General features: G+C 36.8%; 2 protein-coding genes across 3 annotated transcripts in view; one reads left to right on the top strand and one right to left on the bottom strand.

Moving 5' to 3' along the window:
* LOC150078121 (caveolin-2-like) overlaps positions 1-14,229 on the bottom strand; it is a 71,653-nt gene extending 57,424 nt beyond the window's left edge. The window contains exon 1 of the mRNA XM_090384469.1: positions 13,985-14,229. Within this exon, the coding sequence (XP_090240595.1) occupies positions 13,985-14,059 (75 nt within the window). The 5' untranslated portion in view covers positions 14,060-14,229. The remainder of the gene's footprint in view (positions 1-13,984) is intronic.
* A 129-nt stretch (positions 14,230-14,358) lies between these two features.
* The window catches only part of LOC150078120 (sulfotransferase ssu-1-like), a 28,689-nt gene continuing 15,536 nt past the window's right edge, over positions 14,359-27,511 (top strand). Inside the window, exon 1 of one of the 2 annotated variants that reach the window (XM_090385053.1) lies at positions 14,359-14,458. The gene's annotated coding sequence lies outside the window, so the exon portion shown is untranslated. Of the gene's footprint in view, positions 14,459-14,524; positions 14,578-27,511 lie in introns of those variants that run through there. The other variant, XM_090385051.1, reaches the window with a different exon arrangement.

Here is a 27,511-nt window from a genome sequence, read left to right as displayed (position 1 = left end):
TTTGGCTCTTTAGAACGATTTTTTGAGCCTTTCCTAATTTAATTAAAATCAGACTAATAGAAATCTGGAAATTATTATTTCTTTCATCCATACATATCGTATAGACTATCCTATACCGTTTATTGCAGCTGAAGCACTGGATATTGTTTGTTGTCGTGTGCTGATTGAATGAATGGGCAATATGGCGGATGCGCAGAAAATAAACGTTCTCAGTTCGCGCATATGAAGTGGTTGCTTTTTGATGAGCTAGTTTTTGTTATCGATTTACTAAATATATAAATCATGAATTGTTACTAGCTGCTTATTATATTAATTACAGCATAAACACGAAGTATGTGTTATATTGCAATCATTATTAAAATCCATGAGGAAATAAGTAAAGCACATTACAAAAATGTTGACTGTTTACTATGTAATCTCAAGTACGTGTCACTTTTTTAATTTGTTAAAATCACAGAGGATCTGTAAAATACGTGTTGCAAAACGTTGAGTGGATATTACATTGTGGTTTATGTCTGGTGATGTGAAAATAACTACTTTTATTAGTTAATTAGCAACAAGACAATTAGTTATTTATTTTCTCCTCTGTTAGTTACAGAATAAGAAAAAATCAGTTAACTTAACATTATTAAAAACTTAACATGCTTAAGATTATTATTTTTAAAAAAATGTTTAATAGCTATCCGTAGTGCTTAATGAATGCGTTTTCTTACTTTCTGAATTTCCTTTTGATTAGCCAATTAAACCGATTGACCTGTGTAAATTAATAAAAATGTTTATTCTCTGACGAATTAATGTCAACATTGCTAAAGAGAGTACTCTCATCGTTGTTAGATTAAAAGATATAATCAAGCTTCTTTATGGGATATAAGCAAGTGTCTTTGTGGGATATAATCAAGCTTCTTTTTGGCAGGTGGATTTCTGTTCAAATATTGTAATATTGAACTAAGAAATTCTATATAAAATAAATATTATGTTATAAAAAAACGTTTAGTAACTTACATCTGCTTATGCAGTTTCCATGGCAGGAGAGCGACCATGTCACTTGTTATCTATTTAGAATGGTCTGGATTCTAATTCCAGGGACTTATTGAATATATTTCAAGTGCGACTGAGTTAGGCAGCTTCAGGCAAGGGGTGGGGTTTTCCGTAATTTTTTCTCGTTTTTTTTTTTTTATTTCACAAATAAACCAACCTTCGAACACACAAATTACAGGCACGGAACATTAGAGCCTCTTGGATTGCCTTGGTGACAAAACAGCCTAAACAGCAGTGGACAATGTATTGTTTACAGGTTTTTAGCATATACATTTCTATGTTTTAAATTGTAATTATTAAGTTTAAAGTGATTGAATAAGCCTAAATAGCAATTTCCAATAAGGTTAGCGGTATTTTTCTTTGGTAATATTTTTTGAAAATACAGTATATGCAAGCTTTTACATAAAGTTTTATATACAGTGCGTTTTTTTTTTGAAAATCTCATGAAAACTTGCGAGCGTGTTCTACTGAGCATAGAGATGAAAAAAAATCCATATGGAAATAGGTCCGAAAATGCTTGTCTTCCGAGTTACAGCCATTTTATTTTTTTCATAGAGTGAAGGTAAATACGCCTGTAAAGCTGAAATTTATTAAATTCATTAATGCATGCTGTACGAAACCAATGAAAACTTTCTATTACGTCTGTCAGAGCAAATATTTGAAATGATCTCCTTGAGCAGCAATAAACTCTTCAGATCGTCTTCTAGTAGACGTCTGAAAATTTACGGAGTGTTCCGAATTGTTTGAAACCATCTACGATCCGTACTCGGATAACCTGTGCATTACGAACTGGGATAGCGTAAAGAAGAAACTCATAAGGAGAAATTCTGTGGATTTAAATCGAAAAGCATGCAGGTCATGCAATTGGTCCACGTCTACCAATTCAACGGTTTGGATACTTTTTTTGGTTATCGAAAATTATCGACTGTGAGGCTAAAATGAAAAGGAGCCCTATCATGCATGAACCACATTTGACGACGAGTTTACAGCATAACTTCTTACAGCAATGCAGATAGTTTCTCCTTCAAGCCTTTAATTTTGGTTATTAAACATCTTCTTCTTCCAGTTACATAGTTCCCTGAGAAGTTGTTGTGGCCACCAACAAATTCCTCCAACTGCATCGATCACGTGCTATACGAGCGGCATCGCAAAATGTCACGCCCAAAAGTTCACTGATCCCATCTTTCCGCCTAGTTGCAGCTTTTGGAGTTGGTTTTGTTATGGTCTCTGTGACATCAGCTAATGTGGTGGTATGCCATTGCCTACCACAGTGATCTCTAAAGTGGGGTGCGCGAGATAATTCGCAATAAATCAATATTTATTAAATATGAAAACTTTACTCTTTCAAAAAGTAATTGAAAATAAAAATTATAACTAATGTTTTTTTAATACTTCAATATGCTGCAGCTTTGTTTGATCGCGCGGCTTTATTTTCATGCCATCGATCATGCACTTTCAAATACATCCATTTCGTACTTGAACTTCAATTTAATTTTGTTTTGTATTTTTTTATTTGTGATCTTTTAAAATTATGTGATTTTAGATATAATGCCTTCCATGTTCTAATTCTTTATAAATAAAAAATATTAATGATTTAATATTAATTATGGATTAATGATTTAATAGTATCTAATAAATTAGTGATTTGTAAATAAAAAATATCTTAAACTTATATATTTAATTTTTTTATTCCTGGGTGCGCGGTAGTCCTTTTAAGTAAAATAAGGGTGCGCGACCAAAAAAGTTTGGAGACCACTGGCCTACCACATGGCCAATTTGAAAGGGGTCGGCTTTAATTATAGGAAGAGTCATCATGCATCCCACCAGATGCTCTTGAAGGAGGAAATGTGACTACAGCAGAGCATCACTTAGTGCAGAAGGCTGATTACAACTGGTTTTCGCCTAGTTTCCAGAATTCATCTATGTATATAAACCGATATACAGTATATTATTCATTAGATTCGCACAAGTAGTTACTATATCTTCAGTCAATGAATTTATTCATAAGGTGACGCTGTTACACTTCTCCTTCCTTCTTCGATGTCTAATTAATGTCCAATATTTCCAATTAATTATGTCGAATATATTTTAAAATAATTTTCTCCCAAACCATAAAGCATGTAACGTTTCCTTACCATAAACATATTTTCATGCTGATTCGAACAGTCTTAACCCCCAATGAATACATTTCTTACGTTTTAAAATATTCCTTCCAGTATTTCAAATTTACACTCCTTTCTTATAGCATTAAGGTCCACAAGATTGGCGAGGGGAATGAAGGGATCCTCTTACCAAGAAAGGCTTAAGTTCAGAAAATTGCAGCGGCTGGAGACTAGACACCTACCAGGTAATCTGATTGAGGTATATAAGGCCTTGAATGGGTTGATCACGCTGAATTCTGATGGGATTCTTCCGCTTGCTCAGATTACGAACCTGAGGGGGCATAAATTCAAATTGAGGAAAAACAGTTGTAGAATAGATGTGCAGAAATTTGCCTTTAGCCAGTGGGTGGTTAATTTCTGAAACAAACTTCCATCTGTCGTTGTGGAAGTTGATAGTTTGAATAAATTCAAGGAGGAACTGGACAAACTTTTAGAGGGAATGGATGTGTGAAATAGTTTTTTTTTTTTTTTTTTTTGTCTGACGCTACATAAGCTTATACATACACTTGCTTTCTTGCATCACATGCCTCCGTTACTACTACTGCTACTTGGAGATGAGTTACGAATTTTTCTCTTAGAAAAGAGAAGTGTTCCAAATTTGCCGAGTTTTTCTGGGACGAGGAGTGGCTGTTAGTAATATGCTACCTAGCAGACATTTCTGAAAAAGTTAGCACTCACTTAATCTGTTCCTTCAAGGTAAAGGTGAGGTTTTAACAATGTGTGAGAGAGGTTTCCGATGTCGTTTTGGAGGTTGAATGCTTAGCAACACAATCTTTTTGCTTCTCAGTGTTATGCTGCCATCAAGCATTTCGTGCTCGTAGTTTGTCAAGCTTTATATACTGTGGATACTTCTCTTTTAGACACCCAGCACGAAGGACCTTTTTTATTTTTAAACTGTTATTTTTTTGTAAATTTATTCTCTGAGTCGTAATTCTTTTTTAACCCCTCTAGCTTGCATGCTGTACAAGGGGCGATTGTAAATAGCAATCAATTGTATAAATAAATGCTTTTTTGAAAGAAACTCGTGCTGTGGAGAGAGAATTTTGATAAAAAGAATGTTGGAAATGTTTCCATCGTCAAGTGATTTTGTTGCCGAAAACGATATTAGTATGTCACCCAGTGGCGTAACTATGCCAGTGCAGCCAATACGGTTCATGGGGCCCAACTGCCCTCCTGCCTGAAACAAAAAAAAAAATTTAATTGAGTAAAAATGTAAGTTTTTTAGTTATGTTTATGATAAAATTTGCTATGTCTACGAACAATAATTTTTTTCACACGAAAGCATGTTTATTGTTAGCTGCAGAGCACAAGCGAAACTGCAGCGAATAGAAGTGAAATGGCATTAGCATAGATGCTGCTTCCAGGGCAATCTTAATAAGGATTTGTGACTACAGGGGCAAAGTCAAATAGGGACCCACTTATTGGGTTAGGGGCTCATTCATTGGGGGTCATTATTATTGAGTATAGTAGTACTCAATATGTTCGGGCGGCCTACACTAAACTTTGCATTGGGGCCCACTTTTTCTAGTCCTATAAAAACTGTTGTACTTGCACTTTACAAAAATTGGAAACAGAATTTTCTCACCTGTTTGGAAATCTTTTAAATGATGAAGAATATCAATGGGTTTTAAATCCATTTGTTGAAAACTTAAAAATTCAACACCTTCCGGTTACTGCTCATGAACAGCTTATTGACATCAGGGAAAATGGAAATTTACGAGCTGAGTTTCAACAGAAACCTTTACACAATTAGTGGATAGGATTGGAAAAAGAGTACCATGACTCGGTAAGCGCAGCGAACGATGCACTCCTTCCATTTGGATCTACCGACCTATGTGAGGAGACTTTTTCAGCTATGACAGCCACTAAAACCAAGTACAACATAAACAGTACAGAGATAAACAGAACTTGGAACCAGACCTTCGAATTGCTGTATGACAAAATGTCAAACCAAGATATTCAGAAATAATGAAAAATATGCAATCACACTGCTCACACTAAAAATATATATTTGTTTTTTTAATTTTTATTCATTTTTTATTTCACTTTATATTTTTTTTTATTTTTGAATTTAATTGTATCGGTGATTTGTATACATATATATCAATAAATAATACATATATCAGGTGGTGCATGCTATCTATTTTTACTAACATAGGGGTGCGCGATCAAAAACGTTTGGAGACCACTGGTCTAGAGAAAAGTTGTGATGGGTATTCGAAGTCTTTGCGCTAAACAAGAAAGAGGAGTGAAAGGATTGCAATCACTGGAAAAGGATCATTGATATATGGAAGTGAAAGAGCCACAAAAGGAAGGCAGACCATAGGACGACAAGTCCTTTATGATGCACACAACAAATGCCTTAAATTTCTTCAAAGTTTTTCATAATTTAATTTGCTGATTTGCTACCACAGTCTGATCTTCCATCCTCCATTTGAATTTTTTTTCTGTTGAACCTTATATAGAAAACTGTTCATGACATTTTAATAAGTAAACAAAGGAAATTACCTGCGAAATCCTGCACAATTATAGCCTAATTATTATATTTTTATTTTTAAATTTGATAATTACTTATGACGTCATTTCTTTTAGAATCAACAACTTAAAAAAATGGAAGGTTTTTCTTTATTGTTGTGAAATTTTAAAATTTATCTGTGCTATGATTTTGGAAAAATTATACTACGAAGAGATGGCTCTGATCGAGTAAAAATATCAAATATTAAGCCGGGGGGGGGGGATAAATCTTATTGACTTCAATATACAGACGTGAATGATTCGTTTTTTCCTATTTTTAAACAAGGGCATATAGGGGAAATATTGCTCATTCCCCTAAAACTTGTTGGCTTCAATCCAGAGGAGTGAGTGAATGAGTCAACTTTTTCTTATTTTTAAGCAAGGGCATATAGGGGTTATTTCCCAGTCTCTTAAAACTCTTTGGCTTCGATCCATACAGTTGAATAACTCGACAAAAATCAAATGATTCCTAACATCAAAAAGAAAAAAAAATCTTCTCTGATACATAGTAATATTTATTTACCATTTAATAATATTCTATATCCTTGATTTACTCTGTCTCGCCTTTCCAAGGCGAGACAGAGTAAATTAAGCAGTAAATTAAGTAATCCACTTTTCAAACGATTTTTGAAAAAAAATTGTCTCATTGAAGAATTATCATAAATTTATTTATAATGTAATTTTCGCGAAATACAAGATATTGGAGAAAATTGCATCTGGATGTCCAACCGATTAAAAAGACAGATATCAGGCCGTTATATTGCACATGATATGTGGGAAATTAGCTGGAGAGCTTTGTACATTTGCTTTCTTGGTTCTCAGAAATATGAATCACTCCCCAATTCCAAGATTTTTGAATAATTCTTTGCAGTTACTATGGCCAGACCGAGAATCGACCGATGGTGAAAAAAAGTCTGAATTTTTTTTATTGGCGCCGTTGCTCCTTATATGATTAAAGCAGCTTCTATATTAAACGGTTTTTTAATACAAATTTAATCCTCATTTCTTGCTTAGCATATGACTCCATAGGTTTGCAGAAATAATTCTGGAAAAGTTAATAAAGTTAGTTCTTGTGTGAAAGGATCATAAAAACTCCTACATGCACGGGTATTTACCGAGATATGCAACCTGGCTTTCTTCTTCCATCAGAGTCTATTTTGACATGAAATTATGTGCAGCATTGATTTATTCCAAAAACTTTGATTCTATAAAAGAACGTCGAGGACTTTCTGCACCGACTGCTGCACCTATTCGCGTTGGTAAGGCAATTCTTTCCGATTCATTGGTTAGAAAACATTTGCTGTTCATCGAGATTCATTTTTCTTGGTTACCAAAATCTATAACTGAACTTGAAGCACGAAGACTTTCTTTGAACAGTGCGCTGAAGAAGTAGCCATAGTTCAGTTAGAAATTTTCAACAATCCCTGGAGACATAGGAGAGAAAATAAGAAATAAAATTTTCGATGTTTTAAAAAAACTTCGAATTTAATTTTACGGAAAATAGATGACTTTGTTAATGAAAATGAGCAAGAACTTCTATTTCAGATAGAGGCTTTGAAGACTCATATTTTTAAATTTAGCTCAGTCACTTCCATCGATTTCCATCTCTGCTTTTAATAATAATTTTGGACGCAGATTTACAATGGGCCACATTAAAAACTACACTCGTGTTCAAAGAAAGTGCATCATCCCTTAAAATTGTAATTGTCTTCCGAATAACGTAAGTATAGGGCAATGTTTCTTACAGATTGCATCAGATAAGATTGACACGCGTAGGTGATGACGTAATATTGCATCAGCTGTTACTTTCAGCTATATAAGCACGCTCTGCAAGAGTTCCAGTCATTCCTTGCTTGTGTCAGGATGGCGAGTTACGTGCAGTTGACGCCACGAAGAAAGAGTGCTATTGTTGCTTTACGTGAGGAAGGATGTTCTTCCCGTCTTATTGCTTATAGAGTGTCTTGTAATCAGTCGACAGTGAGTAGATTTCTTTCCAAACAAAAAAATACTGGTTCTGCTGATAGGGAAAAAGGAACCGAACGCAAACGAGTCTCTACGCCAAAACAGGACCGTGTTTTGAAGCGCTTATGCCTTAAAAACCGTAAAGCTTCTTCGTCTGAAATGAAAAGAGAATGGGAAGAACATATAGGAGTGGTAGCAAGTGCAGTAACAGTCTGAAGACGCCTCTTCAAAAATGGACTTGTAGCCCGTCGTCCTAAGAAGAAGCCCTCCTCATACAAAAAATGAAAAAGGCTCGATTAATTTGGTGTAAGGAGTGTGCCGAGCAGTGGAGGTCAGTTATTTTCTCGGATGATAAGAAATTCAACCTGCATGGCTCTGGTGGGAGACAAACGATTCGCCGTAAACGTGGTGAAGAATACCATCCACACTGTATGGTGTCTGCAGTGAAATTCCCTACCAGCCAAATGATATGGGGTTGCATTTCGTATCACCTGCAGTTTATAAAAGATTCCGTAAATGCCAATGGATACCTGGCTATATTGGAAGGCAAATTGCTGTCACCCATTAGAGACCATTTCAACCTACCAAGTAACTGCATCTTTCAGGACAACTCTGCTCCTTTTCATCGGGCGAAAATGTAAGTAGACACTTCTGTAGTAACTTTAGCTTCATTTCTGCATTAGAGGTTCGACAGTAATGTGTTTACATTTGTTACAAGTGAAAATTTTGGAAGAACGGTCCATTACAACTCTTAGTTGGCCAGGAAACAGTCCGCACCTGAATCCTATAGAGAACTGTTGTCATCGTGTGGAATCTGCAGTTGCCAGGAAGAAACCAAACTTATATAAAATCTAAAAGGAAGGGGATGAATCTGATTGGTCCACTTGACATCGATGGTTCGAGTGTTCATGATCCTGCTCAGATAGCAAACAAACTGAATGAGTATTTTGTATCTACATTCACACATGACGAATTATTAAGGTTTGAAAATGGCAGAAGGTTATCAAATTGTAGCAGGATACTTAATGATTTTGTAATAACTGAGAGCAAAGTGGAAGAGAAATAGTTGAAGTTAAACATAAGAAAAGCACCTGGGGTGGATGGGATCTATCCAGTTATATTAAAGGAGGTGGCAAAGCAACTAAGCAAACCCTTAGCCATAATTATGAGAGCATCCTTGGACTCAGGAGAGGTTCCCACGGACCGGAGATGTGCAAATGTATCCCCAATTCACAAAAGGGGATCGAAGGGTGACACGGATAATTACAGACCAGTTAGTTTAACTTCTGTTCCGGGTAAAATAATGGAGTCACTGGTTAAAGATGCATTGCAGGATCATCTAGACAAGACTGCAGCAATAATTCAGACACAGCATGGGTTTGTTAAGGGAAAGTCTTCTCTGAAAAATTTGATACGATATTATGATGTGGTGGTTACAAAGGAACTGGATGCAAAAAATAATTTTGATATAATATATTTGTATTTCAGGAAAGCTTTTGACACTGTTGCGCATGGAAGACTGTTGTACAAATTGGAGCAGAATGGTATTAAGGGTAAGTTGCTACAATGGATAAAAGGATGGTTAAGTGGCAGAAGACAGAGGGTGGTAATCAATGGGTGCTGCTCTTCGTGGACTAATGTTATTAGTGGAGTCCCACAGAGTTCGGTGTTAGGTCCACTGTTGTTTTGTATATTTATCAATGATATTGATGAAGGTATATCAGACTTAATGTCGAAGTTTGCAGTTGATACAAAGGTTGGCAGGGTTGTTAATGACAGTAATAGCAGTGTGCTACTGCAACAGGATCTAGATAATTTGGGCAGATGGGCTAAGAAGTGGCAACTGAAGTTTAACCTTGACAAATGCAAAGTACTGCATATGGGTAGAAGTAACCCCAGAGAAACGTACCAACTGTGTGGTACTACGCTTAAGGTGGTAGAAAATGAAAAAGACCTGGGAGTAATTGTGCAGTCAGATATGACGTTTTCTGAGCAATGCAGACAGGCTGCCAGGGCAGGTCATGGGGTTTTGTCAATGATATATAGGAATTTTGCTAGCAGGGAGAAGGAGGTGATTGTCCCTCTGTATAAGGCAATGGTCAGGCCACGCCTTGAGTACTGCGTACAGGTCTGGGAGCCTCATTTTAGGAAGGATGTAGATTTACTTGAGCGTGTACAGAGAAGGGAAACAAGATTGGTGAGGGGAATGAAGGGATCCTCTTACCAAGAGAGGCTTAAGTTCTGCAAATTGCAGTGGCTGGAGACTAGGCACCTGCACGGTGATCTGATTGAGGTGTATAAGGCTTTGAATGGGTTGAGCACGCTGAATTCTGATGGGATCCTTCCACTTGTTCAGATTACGAACCTAAGGGGGCATCAATTCAAATCAAGAAAAGACAGATGTAGAATAGATGTGCGGAAATTTGCCTTTAGCTAGCGGGCGGTTAATTGCTGGAACAAACTTCCATCTGTCGTTGTGGAAGTTGATAGGTTGAATAAATTTAAGGAGGAACTGGACAGGCATTTGGAGGGAATGGTGTGATTTTTTTTTTTTTTTTTTTTGGCTGATGCTGCATAAGCTCATACGCTTGCTTTCTTGCATCACATGCCACTACTACCTTTCGTCAACTTCAGGAAACCATAATTTGTGTTTGGAATCACGAAGTATCAGTTGATTATCTTCAGAAATTGATTTTGTCAATGCCTCGACGGTGTGCTACTGTCATCAGGGTCATAGGCGGTTAAACTAAATATTAGTGTGCGCCTGGTGAACTTTTCATTTTGTTTTCCATTTAAAATGATAAACTGAAGCAAATTTAGGGTTTCTGATAATATTTCAACCATAATTGTCGTGTTTACCAAAATTGTTGTATAAAGGTTGCAAATGCTCGTTTTGAAATATTTTGAGAGCACCTGTCAAATATTACTTTGCTTTGCCTTCACTATTGATAAATATCTTTTGTTTATATTTCTATTTGTGATACTAGTCATTAATGTAAAATACACTATCGCGAAAAAGTTTAGAAATGTGAAATTGCTAGGTGATGCACTTTCTTTGAACACCAGTGTATTTACATTGCTGTAAAGACTGCGCCTGGCTTTAAGGCGGTAAAGATCGGCTAACACTTCTGTTTTGTGGGTCATAATCTGGTCTGATATGGAGGGTGTAATAATCTGGTCTAACATGGAGGGTCAGAAACTGAAACCTGTGTGCATTTATCACTATCAAAACTGTAGTGCCCTTCATGGTTAGTCTGGCGCACTTTGGCCATAGTTGTCGATCCTAAGAAATCTCTAAATCAACCAACGAACCAAGTTTAGTCATACGTGACTGTGTACTGGTACTCAAACCCTAAAGGGTGGATGACTGCTGCTATTTTCAGAAGTTTATTGGATCTCAGTTACGACCAGAATTGGAAGTGTATTGCAAGACAGAAGGAATTCCATTCAACAACTTACTTATTCTTGATAATGCCACAAGTCATCCACCCAGTATTGTTGATGTCTGTTCCAATATCAAGATTGTTTTCTTCCAAATACAACCTCAGTACAGCCTATGGACCAACATGTGATTAAATCTTTTAAGGCTATTTAAAGAACGTTCTGGCTGTTCTATTTGACAAGACCCACCAAGAACAGATGAGTATGCATCAATATTGGCGAGCTTTCAATATAAAAGATGTTTTAAAATTCATTGATTCATTAAAAATATTCATGACGTGAAGTTCCACATAACTGTATTCAAAGTTCGTGGCATATGTTATATCCAGATCTTAAAAGTAACTCCTCCAAAGGCTCTGATATAAATTTTTTTCTGTTTATACTCCGGCACGACAACCAAGTCAGTAGAGTTTACAATAAATCGTCAATACAAATATTTATCGTATTTAGTAGTCACGGGCTCGAACCCCGGTCCACTCAAGGAACGCGTGCTACGCACTCTCGCTCTTGACCACTCGGCTACGTCAGGCCTCATATGAAGATTATGCACAAACTAAAGACAAATGCGTGAAACCCGCTAAAAAGATAGGGTTCACTGAAGTGGAGGCAACTGATATCGATGATTTAATTGATTCTCATTATCAAGAATTGTCAAATGAAGATCTGTTTGCACTGGGGCAGCATCGCATTCAAGAGCCGAGCTGTTAAAGAAGAATGGAGTCTGAGAGCGAAAAGGAATATCAAAAGCATTAAATCTTATAGATGAAGGCCTAAATCTGTTAGCTGATGAAGACCCTAATCTTGAACGAAGCTCTAAAGTGCAATAAAATTACGCTAGAACTTGGTTGCTATTATGAGTTGTTGCATGAGAAGAGGCAACGTGCAAAGCAATGGATTCCTTTTTCAAGCGCTCAAGGGAGCAGTCAAGTGATCTCTCCACCTCCCAGGTTAGCGTAACACCCCCAACCGCACTTATCTGGTCCGAAACCGAGGGAACGGAATCTGACCATAACGATCCCTCTGATCAGTCTGCCTAATGAGATCCTCCACCTCAATCTCTCTCTCAATTGTTGTTTGTGTTGCACTGTATATGTTGTACAGTAAGAAAAAGTACAAAAAAAAAATAAATAAAATAAGTAAATCGATAAAGATGAATAAATCTCTTTGGTTGCTCATCATTTTCTTTAGAGTATCCAGTCTTCTAACCAAAGAAAACAAATGGTATGTAGCGGTAGGGATAACTTTGCTCTATACGAGAGTTACTCTCATAGGCCTGTTATCGCATATTTTAGTGATTAATTTACATTACGCCTGAATTTAAATTACGCGAGACTGGAACGTAACCCCTGCGTAAATTAAGAAGTTACTGTCTACGGCATATTTACTTACTTATATATATATATATATATATATATATTAAAAATAATAAAACTATAAGATTTGCCTAAGAATAAAATTCTAATAAATTTATTTTTTAATCTTCAGTAAATATTTTAATAATATTTGTTTTTTCAAGTCTTTCAAAAAGCAGAAGGTATACGCTATTCACCTAAAAAAAATCCAGGAGTATACGGCGTATACCTTCCCCTATAGCTCTGTTGCTATCATAGAAAAGCGTCTGGGTGGTGGATTATTAACGAAAAGTATTATTGGAGACCAAAACTCCCAGTCTCAAACGGCCATTTCAGGGTATATATATTGGGATATAATGCTCTTTAATCTACAGGCTCCTAAAAGTTGGAGAAAAGCTTAAGGGTTAACGGAAAGAAGAAGGATAGCAAGAAACCAAAGTTTACTTCCAAAGAAAGGAAAAGGACAACATCCATTTAACTTGCTCATTTATACCTCGAATAAGTAACGCTTCCCAATAGAGAAGACTATTGTTACCTGCTCTCAGTCTCAGTCGATACCACCAAAGCGGCCGTTTCAGAGCTATTTGGCCCTTCATTGGTGGGTGGTAGGTACCCGGTCTTATAACAACTCACAACCCAGTTGTGAAATTAAGTCCGCAATATAAGAGATGCAAAATGGTTTAGTAGTGTAATGTTTAATAAAGATTCAGGGCAAAAGCCTTAGATTGCGGGAAAATTGACAGACATTAGTTAGTGCAAATGCATCGTAGACATGACGCATTTGCACTAACTAAACCACTTTTGCTCTGATTTATTACTCAGTTTACTACTTTTAAATTTTGCAAACAAAGAAATTGTAATTCAATTAATAAATAAATTTATAATAAAATGCAATAAATGTATTATACTAAAGGTAATAAATGTAAAAATTATTGCATATATTGGGTTTTTGTGCATATTTTCGTATACTTTATCGCATATTTGCATGCGTCTTTTGCTTACTTTTAGTGCATGTTATCCGATGTGTAATCATTACACCAGATATTCCTTACCAGCAAAAACTTTCTATTCATCTTTGGTGTTAGATCAATATGTATAGTGTTCAATCAAATGAAAATCTACGTTGTAAAAACGAAATATAAACTGTCTGTTCTGAAAGCAAGTTCTAACACAATCTGGACATTCGCGTGATTGAATTCTGCGTGACCAGCCTAACAAAGAAGAAATCAAATAATTTACGAACATCAGTCATCCAAAAATTTGACATGTCTAATATAATAATAATAATAATAATAATAAAAAATGAAATCAATTAACTGGCAAATATACCGTACTCATTTCAGCAAATATTAGATAAACATACATTACAGGAGTTCGACACAGAAAATGTCACTAGACATGCGTATATTATTTTTTTATTATTATTCTTGTATATTAGTATTGCTTTTAGTTAAGCTGTAATATGATTTCAGTCTTTGCGATGGCAAGGTGCTGGAGAGAATCTGTTCCACTCACCTGAAGATAATCGTTCAAGGCGTTTGGATCTCTGTTATCGGGATTGAAGTTCGCTCCCCCTCCTCCCGTGCTCATTTTTGGTGTAGCGTTCGAATTCTCCACAGTGAAAACGGACGCCGTCTTGTCAGTTGCTTGGTTACTTGAGGGTAAAAGTTAGCAGCTGTTCTATCTTAACCACCACAGCTTTAACCCCTTCCCCACCACTTTTTAGCAGCGTGGGATTTAGGAATATAGTAGAAACGTGCTTTGTGTAGCGCGCTTTTTATCAAACTGCAGTGGAATGCTTCATGAGCCGTTGCCATAGCAATTCAGTGGTACACACAAGCGCACACATACTTGCGCAATAGTCTTTCTGCATTGAGAAACCATACTCTCGAACCCAAAATGAAGTGTTTGTGCTACATCGTATGTCGTCGTAGTTTTGCTAAAATATATAAGCCTATAAAACGTGAGGTCTGCGTAGTTCGTGTACAGGTAAGGTAATTTAAAGAAAACAAGTAAACTAGAAATGAAACTCATTTATAAAAATGATTAAATACAATTTTTAAATATATAAGCCTATAAAACGTGAGGTCTGCGTAGTTCGTGTACAGGTAAGGTAATTTAAAGAAAACAAGTAAACTAGAAATGAAACTCATTTATAAAAATGATTAAATACAATTTTTTAAAAGTTAGCTGAAGATATCGGAGTGAATTATGGAAGATAATAACATAATTATAACATAGCCAGAGTTATAACCCATTAGACTGGGTCGTCTGTATTTTTTACACGTAATAATCTGAATTAATTAATTAAGATGGCTTAGTCCGAATAATAAGATTATTGATATGTGAACGAAATATGTAAATTCTGTCCGTGTGTGTGACAAAGATGCTTAAGCATAAATGGTCTCGGCGTGAGAAAGCTCTGGATTCTGATTGCAAACTTGTGCTTTAAAATTTTTACGCTACCTTCCGATTATTGTCAAGCTTACCTGATTAGATACAAAAGTCACCTAACTGAGATTTTGGTGATATTCATAATTGTACTTTTTATTTTTAATAATATTTAAAACATCCATACTTTAATCCATGTCTTTAAATATATATTATATTTTATATATTATTATGGAGTTCTGTAAAATTACTACACCGTACTTGTAACTGTTAATTTATATTATTATTTATTATTATTTAATATGCTTATATCGATTATGCAACTTCCACAAAGTTTTTATTAAAATTTGTTACGCCTACCGGGCCAGCCGGGTGGGTAAAGTGCCTGCCTGGAAACCCAAAAGTCGCGGGTTCGAATCCCGCCTCGGGCTTGGATCAGAGTCGTGCAAAATCCTTGGGAGGTGCATTATGGCCACAGAAGCCGATGCGCCAACAACGGGGAAAAAAAAAAAAAATTGTTACTTAGCATGTGTTCCAACTATTAGGGATGTAGCGTACAGTAGGTTGTATATTTAACAAATAAATAAAATATACCACATCATAGTTTCTGTGTAAAATAAAACAATTTTATAACACTACGCAATTTATAATACTATGTAACAAAAAAAGTGTATGCTCATATTAATGTTTCTTGTACATATTTTGTTTGCTGAATCCAACGGTGTCATTGGTGTGAATATTTTGTCGGCAATGGAAGGTTTTAGGTTTTAGCGACATAGTATTGCGTAAGTGTGCATAAGGTTTTGCAGTTTTGCAATGCATATGAAACATATTTTGGAATGCCTATGAGTGATCAAGCCAGTCTGTGGACGCCTTATGTTTGCTGTGGTAGTCGCTGGTCAAAGTTATATTTAGAGGAATGGTTTCATAGTGGTCAGTCAGTGCATGCCTTTTGCCGTATCTCGAATATGCAGAGAGAGCCCACAAACCATCATGATACTGCTGCTTTTGTATGGTGCAAGTTTAAAAATTCTGCGGATCAAAAAATTATAGTGTATTGCTGTATAGTTTTCTGTATTGCTCCCGTGCCCTACAGTGAAGATTGCCTGTTCTCAGTCCACCTTCCAGAGAAAAAGAGACTTCAGAATTTGATGATGAATCTGGTGAACAGCGTAAATGGAATTTCACCTCAGAAACCTATTTAAGTAAAACTGCTACGTTTGCTAATTAACAAAAATTGAATGAGTTTATGAGGGAATTGTATGTACCCAAATCCAGTGCAGAGTGCTTGACATCTCGTTTAAAAGAATCGAATCTACTGGATCTCAGTTGCAAGGCTTCTACATACAGAAAAAAAAAAAAAAAAAAAAAAAAAACATATCGTTTACTCACGTTTTTACATTCTGAAAGAATGTAAAAATGTGAATTATGAAGAAATTGGTATTAGTCGCGCCACTCTTTTACTAACATCCTATAGAAGAGTAGAGTTTTTTTGTAGACAGTTCAAGTACAAGTTTGACAGCTGTGTTACTTCACTACAGGAATCAATGAATATGTATTAAATGGATACTCTTATTAAAGAACACTACGGAAATTGAAGTTTCCGACTAAGATTAATAAGTGTATGGAAGTTCTGGGGTAAGATATTGCCCAGACGTTGTTAAAATATATGATAAGCAAGATTTATAGGAAGAAAGGGAGAGAAGAAATCAGTAGAAAATGGCAAGCAAGATGGTATTCTTCTGCATTAGGCCTGGTTACCTAATGCATTTCTGACTACTGTATATGTGATTGATAAGATCAAGAAGTAGCTGGTTACAGGTCATGAACTTATAGAGGACGATTGGCAGAATGCTATACAAGATTCGCATTGCAAGTGTGATGAAATAGTGAATGTTACACACCTTGTTTGGAATTGTTCCTTGTATATAGACCTGAGACGTGTGATTTTATGGGAGATCGTCACTGATGCTTTTGAGTTGCTTGAGCTCTATGAGGTTAGGAGAAAGTATGATGTATTCTTGGACTTCGCAAATTTTGTGCATTTGTGGAGGAAGGGGATGTATGATTTATAAATATTGTGTATATATGTGAATAGATTAGTTTCTATTTATACACTTTCAGAGTTTCTATTGAGTTATATATTTTTATTTGTATTGAGTTATATTTTAAAAGAGAAAATAAGGTGCAGAGTGCTTATTATGTGATGTAAACTAGATAGTAGAGATCCGCCTCCCCAGGGCAGGGGTGGCAACACCCCACACAATACTTGATTTATCAAGTGTTGTGATGTGGCCAGGTGATCGATGTTTTCTCTTTTAGGTAAGCTCAGAGAGCACATTAACTAGATATAAGTTGATTAACTAGAGGAGGATTTCTATGTTTTTAATTTGTGCTTTTTTAGCTTATTTGCAGCAAAGATATGCAATAATAAATATGATATACGAGGGGTGATCATTTAATTCGCGGACTGGTGAAGGATTTTGTGTTTATCGCACGAACTTTCCATAACTCATGCTAGAGGCGCTCTCCCTGATCGCTACTGAGCAGACTCTGTGTGCCCATGCCAGTACTTGTCGAGTTAGTGTTGCGTGTAGATAGTTTTTATAGCCGCGTGTCACTGACGACCGTTTTGAAGTAAGTATCATGTCGGACATACAGATTGAACAGCGATATGTGATTCGTTATTGTGTCAGACGGGGCTTAAATGCATCGGAAACAGTTAAAGAGTTGATAAAGCGTATAATAATGATTGTCGTGGTAGGAGCCATATTCCGGTGTGAAGTGGTTTCTCTATCAAGGCAATACCAGGTCCCATACGGCTAATATTGTGCAGACAGTGATCACTGCCGTAAGTGCCGAATTTCTGCCACATCCCGCTTATTCACCGGACTTAGCCCCGTGTGATTTCTTCCTGTTTCCACGTTTTAAGAAAGCTCTGAAAGGCCAGTGTTTTGCGTCCGACACAACGATGCTCGCAGAGCCACAAGCACTTCTCAGCCTTTCGAATAATGGCTTGCAAGAAGCATTTAATGCGTGGGTATGACGGTGGCGAAAGTGTGTAAAGTTCAAGGGAGAGTATTTCGAGAAGGAGAAATCCACAGAAGATTCTGATGATGGCAATTAAGATAAGATCTTGCACCAGTCGGCGAATTAAATGATCACCCCTCGTACTTGTATTATTATTGCATATTTACTTTTCTTTTATTTCTGGAGAAATTGATTCAATGCAAAAATTAAGGTCATATTTGGAAGAGCATAACAAATTCATAAAAGGAAAAAAAAAAAATAAAAAAATAACTAGAAATGTAGATAACCAGACCAGAACGAACCTTTTTGGAAATTGGTTACACATTGTATAATCATCATTGTTTATCCACAATCGCAGTTGAGGATAAGGAAACAGTTTCTGCCTTAAATCTGGTAGGTTAGTCGGTTGCCTTTTTGTGCAGGTGTGTGTGTGGGTGGGGGGGAAGTGTGTGGGATACTTTGTTTCTATTGGGCTAATTTTCTGTCATTATCGACTTCACTGTCAGGTTGAAGAGGCTTTTAGTTAAAAATTTCCACAGTTATCAACTATATTTGAATCCAGACTTTCTCGAAATGATTGACGAAACCAATTTCTGTATTCTCAATTACACCAACTGTATTTGAATCCAGACTACGAGTGATGAAACCTGTAATGCCTTTTTGCATGGGCCAGCGTTGCTGGAGAACTCTGACAACATGGAGCCCTGAAAAGTAAATTAATAATAATCGCGCTTATCCAGCTTGTTAGCTGAGGATACCAGAATTACTGGCTGTACATTCCTTCCCATGCGACCACGGCACTCCTGCTGGTGATCAATGTGTCACAAGGGGAAACCATGCCTATTATATAGTTATTATAACTATCATCTTTTATAAATATGTGCGAAATTGTCCTTTAATAAAGTAACAAAAAATTGAAGTGAAACAATTTGGACAAAAGATAAATTTGTGCTCTCTTTCGTTTGAGTAATGTACCATCCAACAAATCGCATTTTACAATAACTAGTCACCGATTGTGACTTTATTTCCATATTCTTCGAATTAAAGCATCCCTCGGACTTCTACATGTATACTGAAATTAATGAAAAGTTACTTGAAAGGATGAAATTTTAAAGTGATAATAATGTCATTAATGCTGTTGAATTCTTCAAATAGGCCTCTAGGATTGGGAAAGTTCTGACTCATAACTGCAATGGAATACACCAACCATATATGATTAAAACTTTATTAACATAAATTAAAAAAATAATAATAATAAAATAAGACAGGATAAAATTTTGTTGTAAAAATAAAATACACTGACAAATGTAGAGTTAAAAGCGATAAAATGATAGATAAAATTTCCTTCTTGTCGTTGAGGGTTATGTTTGGTCTGTTATGCGGGACCGTCTTGTCCGTTATTATGGTGCGGTACAAATGCTGTTTGTTAGTAGATGTCTCTAGTACGGCCTGGGGTTCGTACTTGTAATACGGTACACTTTCTTTGATCAACTGGTATTTTTGCGGTAGCTTCTGATGTATTATCCTGGCAACCTGGTCATGTCTATGAGTATACTCGGTCGGGGTGATAACTGTATTCCGCAGTGATGTGTTGGATTGTTTCTGGGGTCATCTGGCATCGTCGACATGGATCATCTGTCACTTCGAGGTCCCTGATGATGTATTTCCTGTAGTTCCTGCTGTTGATTACCTGGCCTTGGATGGCGAGCATGAATCCTTCGGTTTCGGGGAAGAGCTTCCCGCTCGTGAGCCATGCGTTCGAAGCCATTTTATCTATGTAGTCTTGATGTAGGTCATTATAGTATCTGCCATGTTGTGCTTTCTTGGTCCATCTTTCTGTCCTTGTTTCTTTTGCCTGTGCGGGGAGGATCCCAGTGTTGAGGTTGAGCAGGTGTGTGCCGTTTGTCTTACTTATAGCTTGGTAGATTGGTGCTGTTGTTTTCTTGAAATAATCCCTCAGGTTCTTAATCGCCTTCTTCTTTTGTTCAATGAGTTAGATCAAACCCTTTCCTCCTACTTTCCTGGCTATGGTCAGTCTCTCGATGGCCGATTTCGGGTAGTGTTGGCGGCTCTTGGTCATTATTATCCTGGTCGATTTCTTAATCTCCTCCAGCTCAGTGTTGGCTCAATCCGTGATTCTGGAGTAGGTTGGTGCTGAGACTGCATATGCATTTATAGCTCTGAGCATGTTCCCACCATTCAGCTTTGATTTTAGCAGGCTTCTCAGTCTCTAATGGTATTTCTCAGTCAGGTGGGTCTTGATATCATTGTGTTCTAGTTGTTGATCCTGCATCATCCCCAGATATTTGTAGGTCTCTCCCTTTATCATGCTCCAATCACTTCACCAGTTTTCAGCTGGTAGTTTCGGCCGAGTGGAAACCCATTAATTCCTTGATGCAGTGCATGGGTCTTGTATATGTCTAGGCCAGATTGCATCCTGATGTCGATGCTGAACTCTTCAGTGATCTGGAGAGGCTTTTGGAATTGATTCTCGGTTGCCGCATAGAGTGCTGTTATCTGTGTACATCAAGTGTAAGAGGGTGTATAGGTTCTACCTTGCTTCTTTTAATGTATATCTGCACTTGCTGTTATGAAGCAGGTTGACAGAGTGGGTTGAGTGCTAGGCAGAATCACAGTGGGCTCATGGCATCTGCCTGGAAGAATCCGCTTCTGATGGCGATCGGTCCGGTCGTGATGTTCGCTACCTTCACAGTGGTCCTCTATTTCGCCATGGTTGCTTCTAGAGTGTCGGGTTGACTAAAATAATTTATGAGAGTTGCTGTGGGTCTATGAGGAAGAGGGTTAGGTTATGTAGGGTTGTACCCTGGTGGAATACAGTTTCTGATGGATATGAGGAGGAGGGTGAACAGGTCGAGGAGGAGTTACCAAAGAGCAAGAAGGAGGGGAATATTAGAGGAGGAAGAGGCTTTGAAAAAGACGATACTTGCAGTATAGAAGGGAATGTACTGTTAAAATACAATATGAAAAAAGAGAAACATGGAAGAGATATGTTAAGGAGGAAATGAACAGGGATGTATGGGGGTTGCCATACAAAATATTGTTTGAAAAATTGAAGATGGAACAGGTATTCCATACTATGCAAGTAGGAGATCAGTATACTATTGATTGGGAATCATCCATGAGGTGTTTGCTCTCCTCATTGTGGTGAACAAAGAAGAATTAGGAGTTTGAATATTGGTTATGAAGGAGAACAGGAAGAGGAAAGAGAGTTTGAGCAGGAAGAATTGCGAAAAGCTTTGGAGAAGGTGAAACTAAAGAAAGCTCCTAGAAATGATGGTTTATTACCTGAGGTGATTAAGAAGTTTGGAGAGAAATGGGAAAATGAACTTCTGGTATTATATAATACATGTTTAAAGGAAAAGACATTTCCAAAGAGATGGAAGGAGGTCCATATAAAGTTGTTCAAAATTGAGATAAGGTAGTAACGGACCCAGGCTCTTACCGTCCAGTGGCTTTATTGCCAGTAATGGCAAAGTGATTGGAGGAATACTATGGAAAAAGTGGAATGAGTAGCTCTAGGCAGTATGGCTTTAGAAGGGGTAAATCTACTGAAGATGCCATTAATAAAATGGTGACATATTTAAAGAGCTCCAGAGAAGTATGTAATTGGTATATTTATTGACTTTAAGGGGGTATTTGACAGAATGTGGTGACAGAGTTTTTTAGCAAGGCTGAGAGAGATGAAATGTTCTGGGCAGTACTATGGGGTGTTAAAGTCTTATTTTAATCAGAGGAGTCTAACAGTAGTTACAAGATATGGTAAAATCTCACAAGAAGTGGATAGAGGAGCTGCACAAAGTCAATTATTGGCCCATATAACTGGAATGTGGTGTTGGATGAGCTACTGGCTCAGGAGTGTGACGGATGTGAGTTGGTGACTTATGCAGATGACCTATTAATAATGGTGAGAGGTAATTCAAGAAGAGAAATAGAGGATAGGTCGAAGAAAGCTGTGGGCAATTAGAAAGATGGGTAATAATGTATAAGATGGAGATATCTACTGATAAGACTAAAATGGTGCTGCTCAGAGGAAGGTTAAGTGAAAGAAGGCCCACTTTGAAGATATTAGGAACATCTGTGGCATATGCCCCCATAGTCAAATACCTTGGAGTACATGTGGATGAGAAAATGTCCATTTTGCCAAACGTACAGACGTTGAAAGAAAAGGTGCGGATTATATTCTCTAAAATAAGGAAGATTAGTAGAGTAGAATGGAGGGGTGAAACGGAAATCCCTGGATCTCCTCTATAAGTGTATGTTTGAGCCCATTGTGACTTATGCATGTGGGGTAAAGAGTGACTAATAGTCATGTTAAGTGGTGTCTAATTTCTGCTCAGAGATTTGCCCTTTTGTCTGTGACACGGTCGTATAGAACGGTTTCAAATGATGCATTACAAGTGGTATCAGGAATAGAACCAATTGATTTGGTTGTGATTAAACGAGTAATGGAGTATGCAATTAAGAAAAATAAGAGGATAGAAATATTGGGGATTAAATCTTGTATTGAGGAAATAAGGTATATGGGAAGCGGGATGAGAAAATTATTACAACAAGAAATAGTATTTGGCAAGAAAGGTGGAACCGTTCTGACAAGGGCCGTGTCACATATGCCTTCCTGCCTGGAGGTAGTAAGAGAAGGTAGCAAGAAAAATGGATAGATGGCCAGGCTTGGGTCTGATGGTTACAATGATAGTAACTGGGCATGGAATGAGGAAAAGGTTGGTGAAGCTGGGAATAGAAAATGATCCGAGGTGTGTATGTGGACACATTGAAGATATGGATCATGTGTTGGAAAATTATACAAGGTACACAGAACGGAGAGAAATATTTTTCACTAAGATAGGCTCTGACTCATACACACGCAGTGACTTATTTAAGAATAGGATTTGGTATGAAGCCTTTTTGGATTATGCTAAGGGGATTAATGAAATAAGGAATATAAGATTGAGAAATTTATGTTTCTATATAGGGTAAATATGTACATATGTAAATAGAGTTTCAGGAGTTTAATTTGCACTGATGCTATTTTTATTTATATATTTTTAGCTATTTAATTTTTATTTATATTAGCATTTGTTGAGTTGAAAGTTTAAAGTTTTATGTGAATTTACAGTTTGTAAAAAAAAAAGAGAGAGGAAAAAGGGGGGGGGGGGAAGAAGGGAAAGGAAAAAGAAGAAAAGGAAGGAGAAAAAAAAGGGAAAGAGAAAGAAAACAGAACGAAGGAGAAAAGAAAAAAAATTTGAAAGAATTAGAAAATGGTGAGGGGAGGCATGGCAAAGGATCAATTAAGGATGAAATTAAAGATTTAAGCGCGGATGAGCTTGTTGCTCAGGTAGCGCATTGTACAAGTAATGTAGGTTAGTAATGATGATGATGATGCCGTGTTGATTGTAGCTTTTCAGTGTTTCTATCAGCCAGCTATGGGACATCGAGTCGAAAGCCTTGCAGTAGTCGATGTAGGCTGTATAGGTTGTGGTGGTTCTTGTATGCTTGTTCCTTAACTGCTGAGTCAATGATTAATTGCCCATTGCATCCTTTGATCATCTGCTTACATCCCTTCTGCTGCTCGGCCATGGATGTCTTTGCTCTCCCGGTGGTCTGATATCTTCTTGGTTATTCTGCTGGTCAGGATGTTGTACGTTGTAAGGAGACAGGTGATCGGCCTGTTCTTCAGCAGGTTTATGGTGTCTTTGTAAGCCCTCGTATAAGTGATTGCTTGAGTCAGAGACTCTGAAATTGTGTCAGGGTGCCTTATTATCTGGCTAAACTGCTGTCTGCGCGGTAGCACAGTGGTATTTTCACCGTCCTCCCCACACCAGGTGGAAAAGCCACGGGGTTCGAATCCCATCGATGACGCGAGGAACTTTAATGGGCTTTTTTCACTCTGTGGCTGAGTTAGTTGGTCTAAGGCGTAGATAGCAAGGTCTCCCCCCCCCCCAGAAACTGAGATTTTTTTGTCCAGTAAAACAGGCAAATTGACCATAGAACACACGCAATTTACAGACACAATACACATGAGTATATGTAAGAAATTATCGGGTGACCCCAGTACAGTAGACTGTCGAAATAACGGCACCCCAAATAACGGAACATTCGATATAACGACACACTGAGATCGGTGCCGAAAAAAAGAAAACGGTAAGTCGTGTGGTTACTGTGTTTGTTTAAGTTCGCCATTTTGAAAGTGAATTCTGTACTGATATCACGGATTATACCGCTGTTTTACATTTATTTTAAATTAAAAACCACTCACTATTCCTTCTAATGTTAATAAATCTCATACAGAGAAGAAAAGAAGAACAACATTAAAGTTTAGTTACAAACTTGATATAATAATGGAAAATAGAATGGAAGTAAGTAGGAGTGTATTAATGGCAGAATATGACATTGGATCGTCAACATGTTTATGTTTTTTATGTGTAGTTAATAAAATTGCATTCTTTCTATTTCTTATCTAGCCTCATTATTTCTGCATTAAATATATTAAAAATAAAACTTTCTAGATAACGGAAAACTCAAAATAACGGCATCTTGCATCCCCGAAGGTTCCGTTATTCTAAAAGTCTACTGTATAATCCTTTTTTTTTTTTTTTTTTTTTGGGTGACCTACTCCGCTATGTGCCTGTGTATGCATCTGAACTTGAACCAGTAGTTGTGGATGTTATCTATCCCTGGGGTTCACCAGTTGTGAGACTTCCTGACCGACTCTTGTATTATTTTTTTACTCCTGAATCCCCCGTTCTGTCAGCTGTTGTATGTCCTCGGTTTTCTTCCGTTCTAGGTCTATGTGGCGGGAGGCGGTTGCACGACGGTTATGGCTAACTTCACAGGTTGCCTCAGAACTCCTGGGGATTCGTTGCCTTCCTTCTCCTCTTATCCGATTTTCGTGTAGAAGGCATTCTGGTTTTCATCAAATATCCGTTTCCATTTTTTCCTCTGGGCACTCTGTATCGGCGAAGTCTCTTACTGAGTGCCAGGAAGTTCTCCTTCAGGGTCTCAAGGTATTCTTCGATCCTCTCATTGTAGGTCTCGTGTTTTCTGTGTATGTTTTATTCCTTGAGGATGGTCTTCACTTTTCTGATCGGCTTCTTCCTTCTCTTGCTCTGTTGGTACCGGATAAGTTGACTTATCTTTACTCTTAGCTCTGCTTTTGTAGCTTTCTTTCCCGCGATGGTGGTTCCTTGTCTTTGCGGTTTGTTTTCTGTTGATGTCTGGGTTTCTCTTCCGTTTATCCAGGTGGCTGCTACAGTGGCACAGTAAGTGACTGTGCTGATGGTATCTAATGTTACTTAATTGTTGTTGAGGTAATCCGGTATTATTCCTCGATTGAGGTGGCCTGTGACTTGCCACAGTATTCTGTTGGTAGTGGCATAACTAGGGTGAGGCAGGTGGGGCACGTGCCCTGGTCGCCAAATTTGGGTTATTTATGGTTAAAAAAAATGCAAAAATTCCAAAAGAACAGTTTTCAAGGGGGGCCATTTTTTTATTTCCCCTGGCGCCACAACCCTAGTTACGCCACTATTTGTTGGGTCTGTTATCATTATTATTATTAATAAAGTAGTACAGCAATTTAGTTTAATTTTTTTTTTTGTTTTTATTGTAAATTAGTATTAGTATTAGTGCGCTTTTTCTACAAAAAAAAAAGGGAAAAATTCTTAAATTGAATCAGTATTAAATTTTTTAATCTGTTTTATTTCGTTTTTAATTTCAGTTATGTACCATTTTTTAAAAATCTTGTACACTTTTTTTAGTTAGTTCATTATATCGCAAAAAAAATTGTATTACATTTCAAAATATTCATTTTCCAAGTAAGTAATCTAATTTCGTAAAAATTTTTTATTCTACATGAAATATTGTGATAAATTTAATATGTAAATCGATGAAACGTTTAAAATTTACAACTGCTTAAAATATTTATTTACAACTGCTTAAAATATTTATTTCTAAACGCTTAAAATACTTATTTACATACGAAATATACATTTTACATACATTTGTAAATCTCATATACACACCATATTGTATCACATTTTAAAAATATATATGGAGTTGACTTACGTACAAGTTAGTGCCTTAAGCCAGCCCTGCTCTGGATGGAGTTCACTAATTCATACATATCCACGCACAAGTCATGGTAATATGGTAAATCAATTATATTCCATATCATAAACTTAATTTTTAAAATTCCTTTAGTAAGCAAAGACATGAAAAGTAAACCTCTTGTAGACAGTGTTGCCAATTTAGCGGTTTTTCCGCTAGTTTTAGTGGAATTGCTTCAGGTTTGGCGGATTAAAATATGTGATAGCGGATTTTTTAGCAGAAAGAGTATAAATGTAAAAATTTTAAATATGTTTAGCATTTTATATATTTTGGTAATGTAACATTTAAATTAAGAAATATTTATTTAACAATATAAATATTTCATAATTGAAACGTTTTATTGATATACATCGTAAACATAATAGGGATATCTTATTTCATAGTTTTTTTTTTTTTTTTTTTTTTTTTTTATAAAGCGTAGAATCGGTTTTATATTATTCAGGGATTCTACTGAGGGGAATCCCAACAGTTTCAATACGTAGTTACACTCGTGTATTTTGAAAGTTTCAATTGAAACTCTCAAAATACAAAAAAAATTACCTTTCTAATTTATTTATTTCTAAAATAAGGTAATTAAATAATTTTTCTTTAGAAAATTTGCTTCTAAGTAGAAACTCATATATATAACCTAGTAGGCTATCCTGTGTTCCAAATTGGTATTTTAATTTTCTTTTGGCATGTACCCAAGGGTTTTCAATATTTTGAGTATGAGCACTTGAATCATCTGGAGAAACAAAATTATAGCGATGAATAACCTCATCATGGGTATTATTATTATTATTGTTATTGCTCTTATTCAGCAAGGATATCAGGATGGAATTTGGTCTAGACAAATGCAAGACCCACACACACACACACACTGCACCAGGGAGAATTAGTAGGCCGAAACTACCAGCTGCTGACTGGTAAAGAGATCGAAGCTATGACAGAAGGAGAGACCTACAAATACCTAGAGATTATTATTATTGCTAGTTTATTTTTTCTCTCTGATTGGGGGGTTCCACCTCGTGACGGGTATTGCTACCAAATACACCGGGTGGTGGTTGTTATGTCTGGTGTTACTGTTGGTCGAGGAACTCTCTGACTATCCTACAGGTGTTCAAGATTGCGACTTTCTGTGGTTGTTCGCTGGGAGACCTATTGCTGCTAGGCTGTTATGTAGGGTCTTTGGCACTATACCTGTGGGTGACACGATGATCGGGATGGTCGTTACTTGTTCCATATGCCACATTTCTTTGATCTCCTGTCTTAGGTTCGTGTACTTCCTGATTTTTCCCCATGGGTTTTCTGCAGGTTGCCAGCGTTGGGTACCGCTATGTCACCCAGATAGGTAGTCTTTTCCTTCTTGTCCACAAGGGTTATTTCCGGTCTGTTGTGCGGGATTGTCCTATCCGTTATTATGGCGCGATCCCAGTACAGCTTGTGGGTTGGGATCCGTAGTACTGCTGTGGTTCGTACTTGTAGTATGGTACACTTTCTTTGGTCAACTGGTATTTTCTC

This window comes from Mastigoproctus giganteus, chromosome 11 (genome assembly GCF_048544385.1).
Source record: "Mastigoproctus giganteus isolate SK-2022 chromosome 11, ASM4854438v1, whole genome shotgun sequence".
Classification (NCBI taxonomy): Eukaryota; Metazoa; Arthropoda; class Arachnida; order Uropygi; family Thelyphonidae; genus Mastigoproctus; species Mastigoproctus giganteus.
This window is presented reverse-complemented; position numbering and strand designations above follow the sequence as displayed.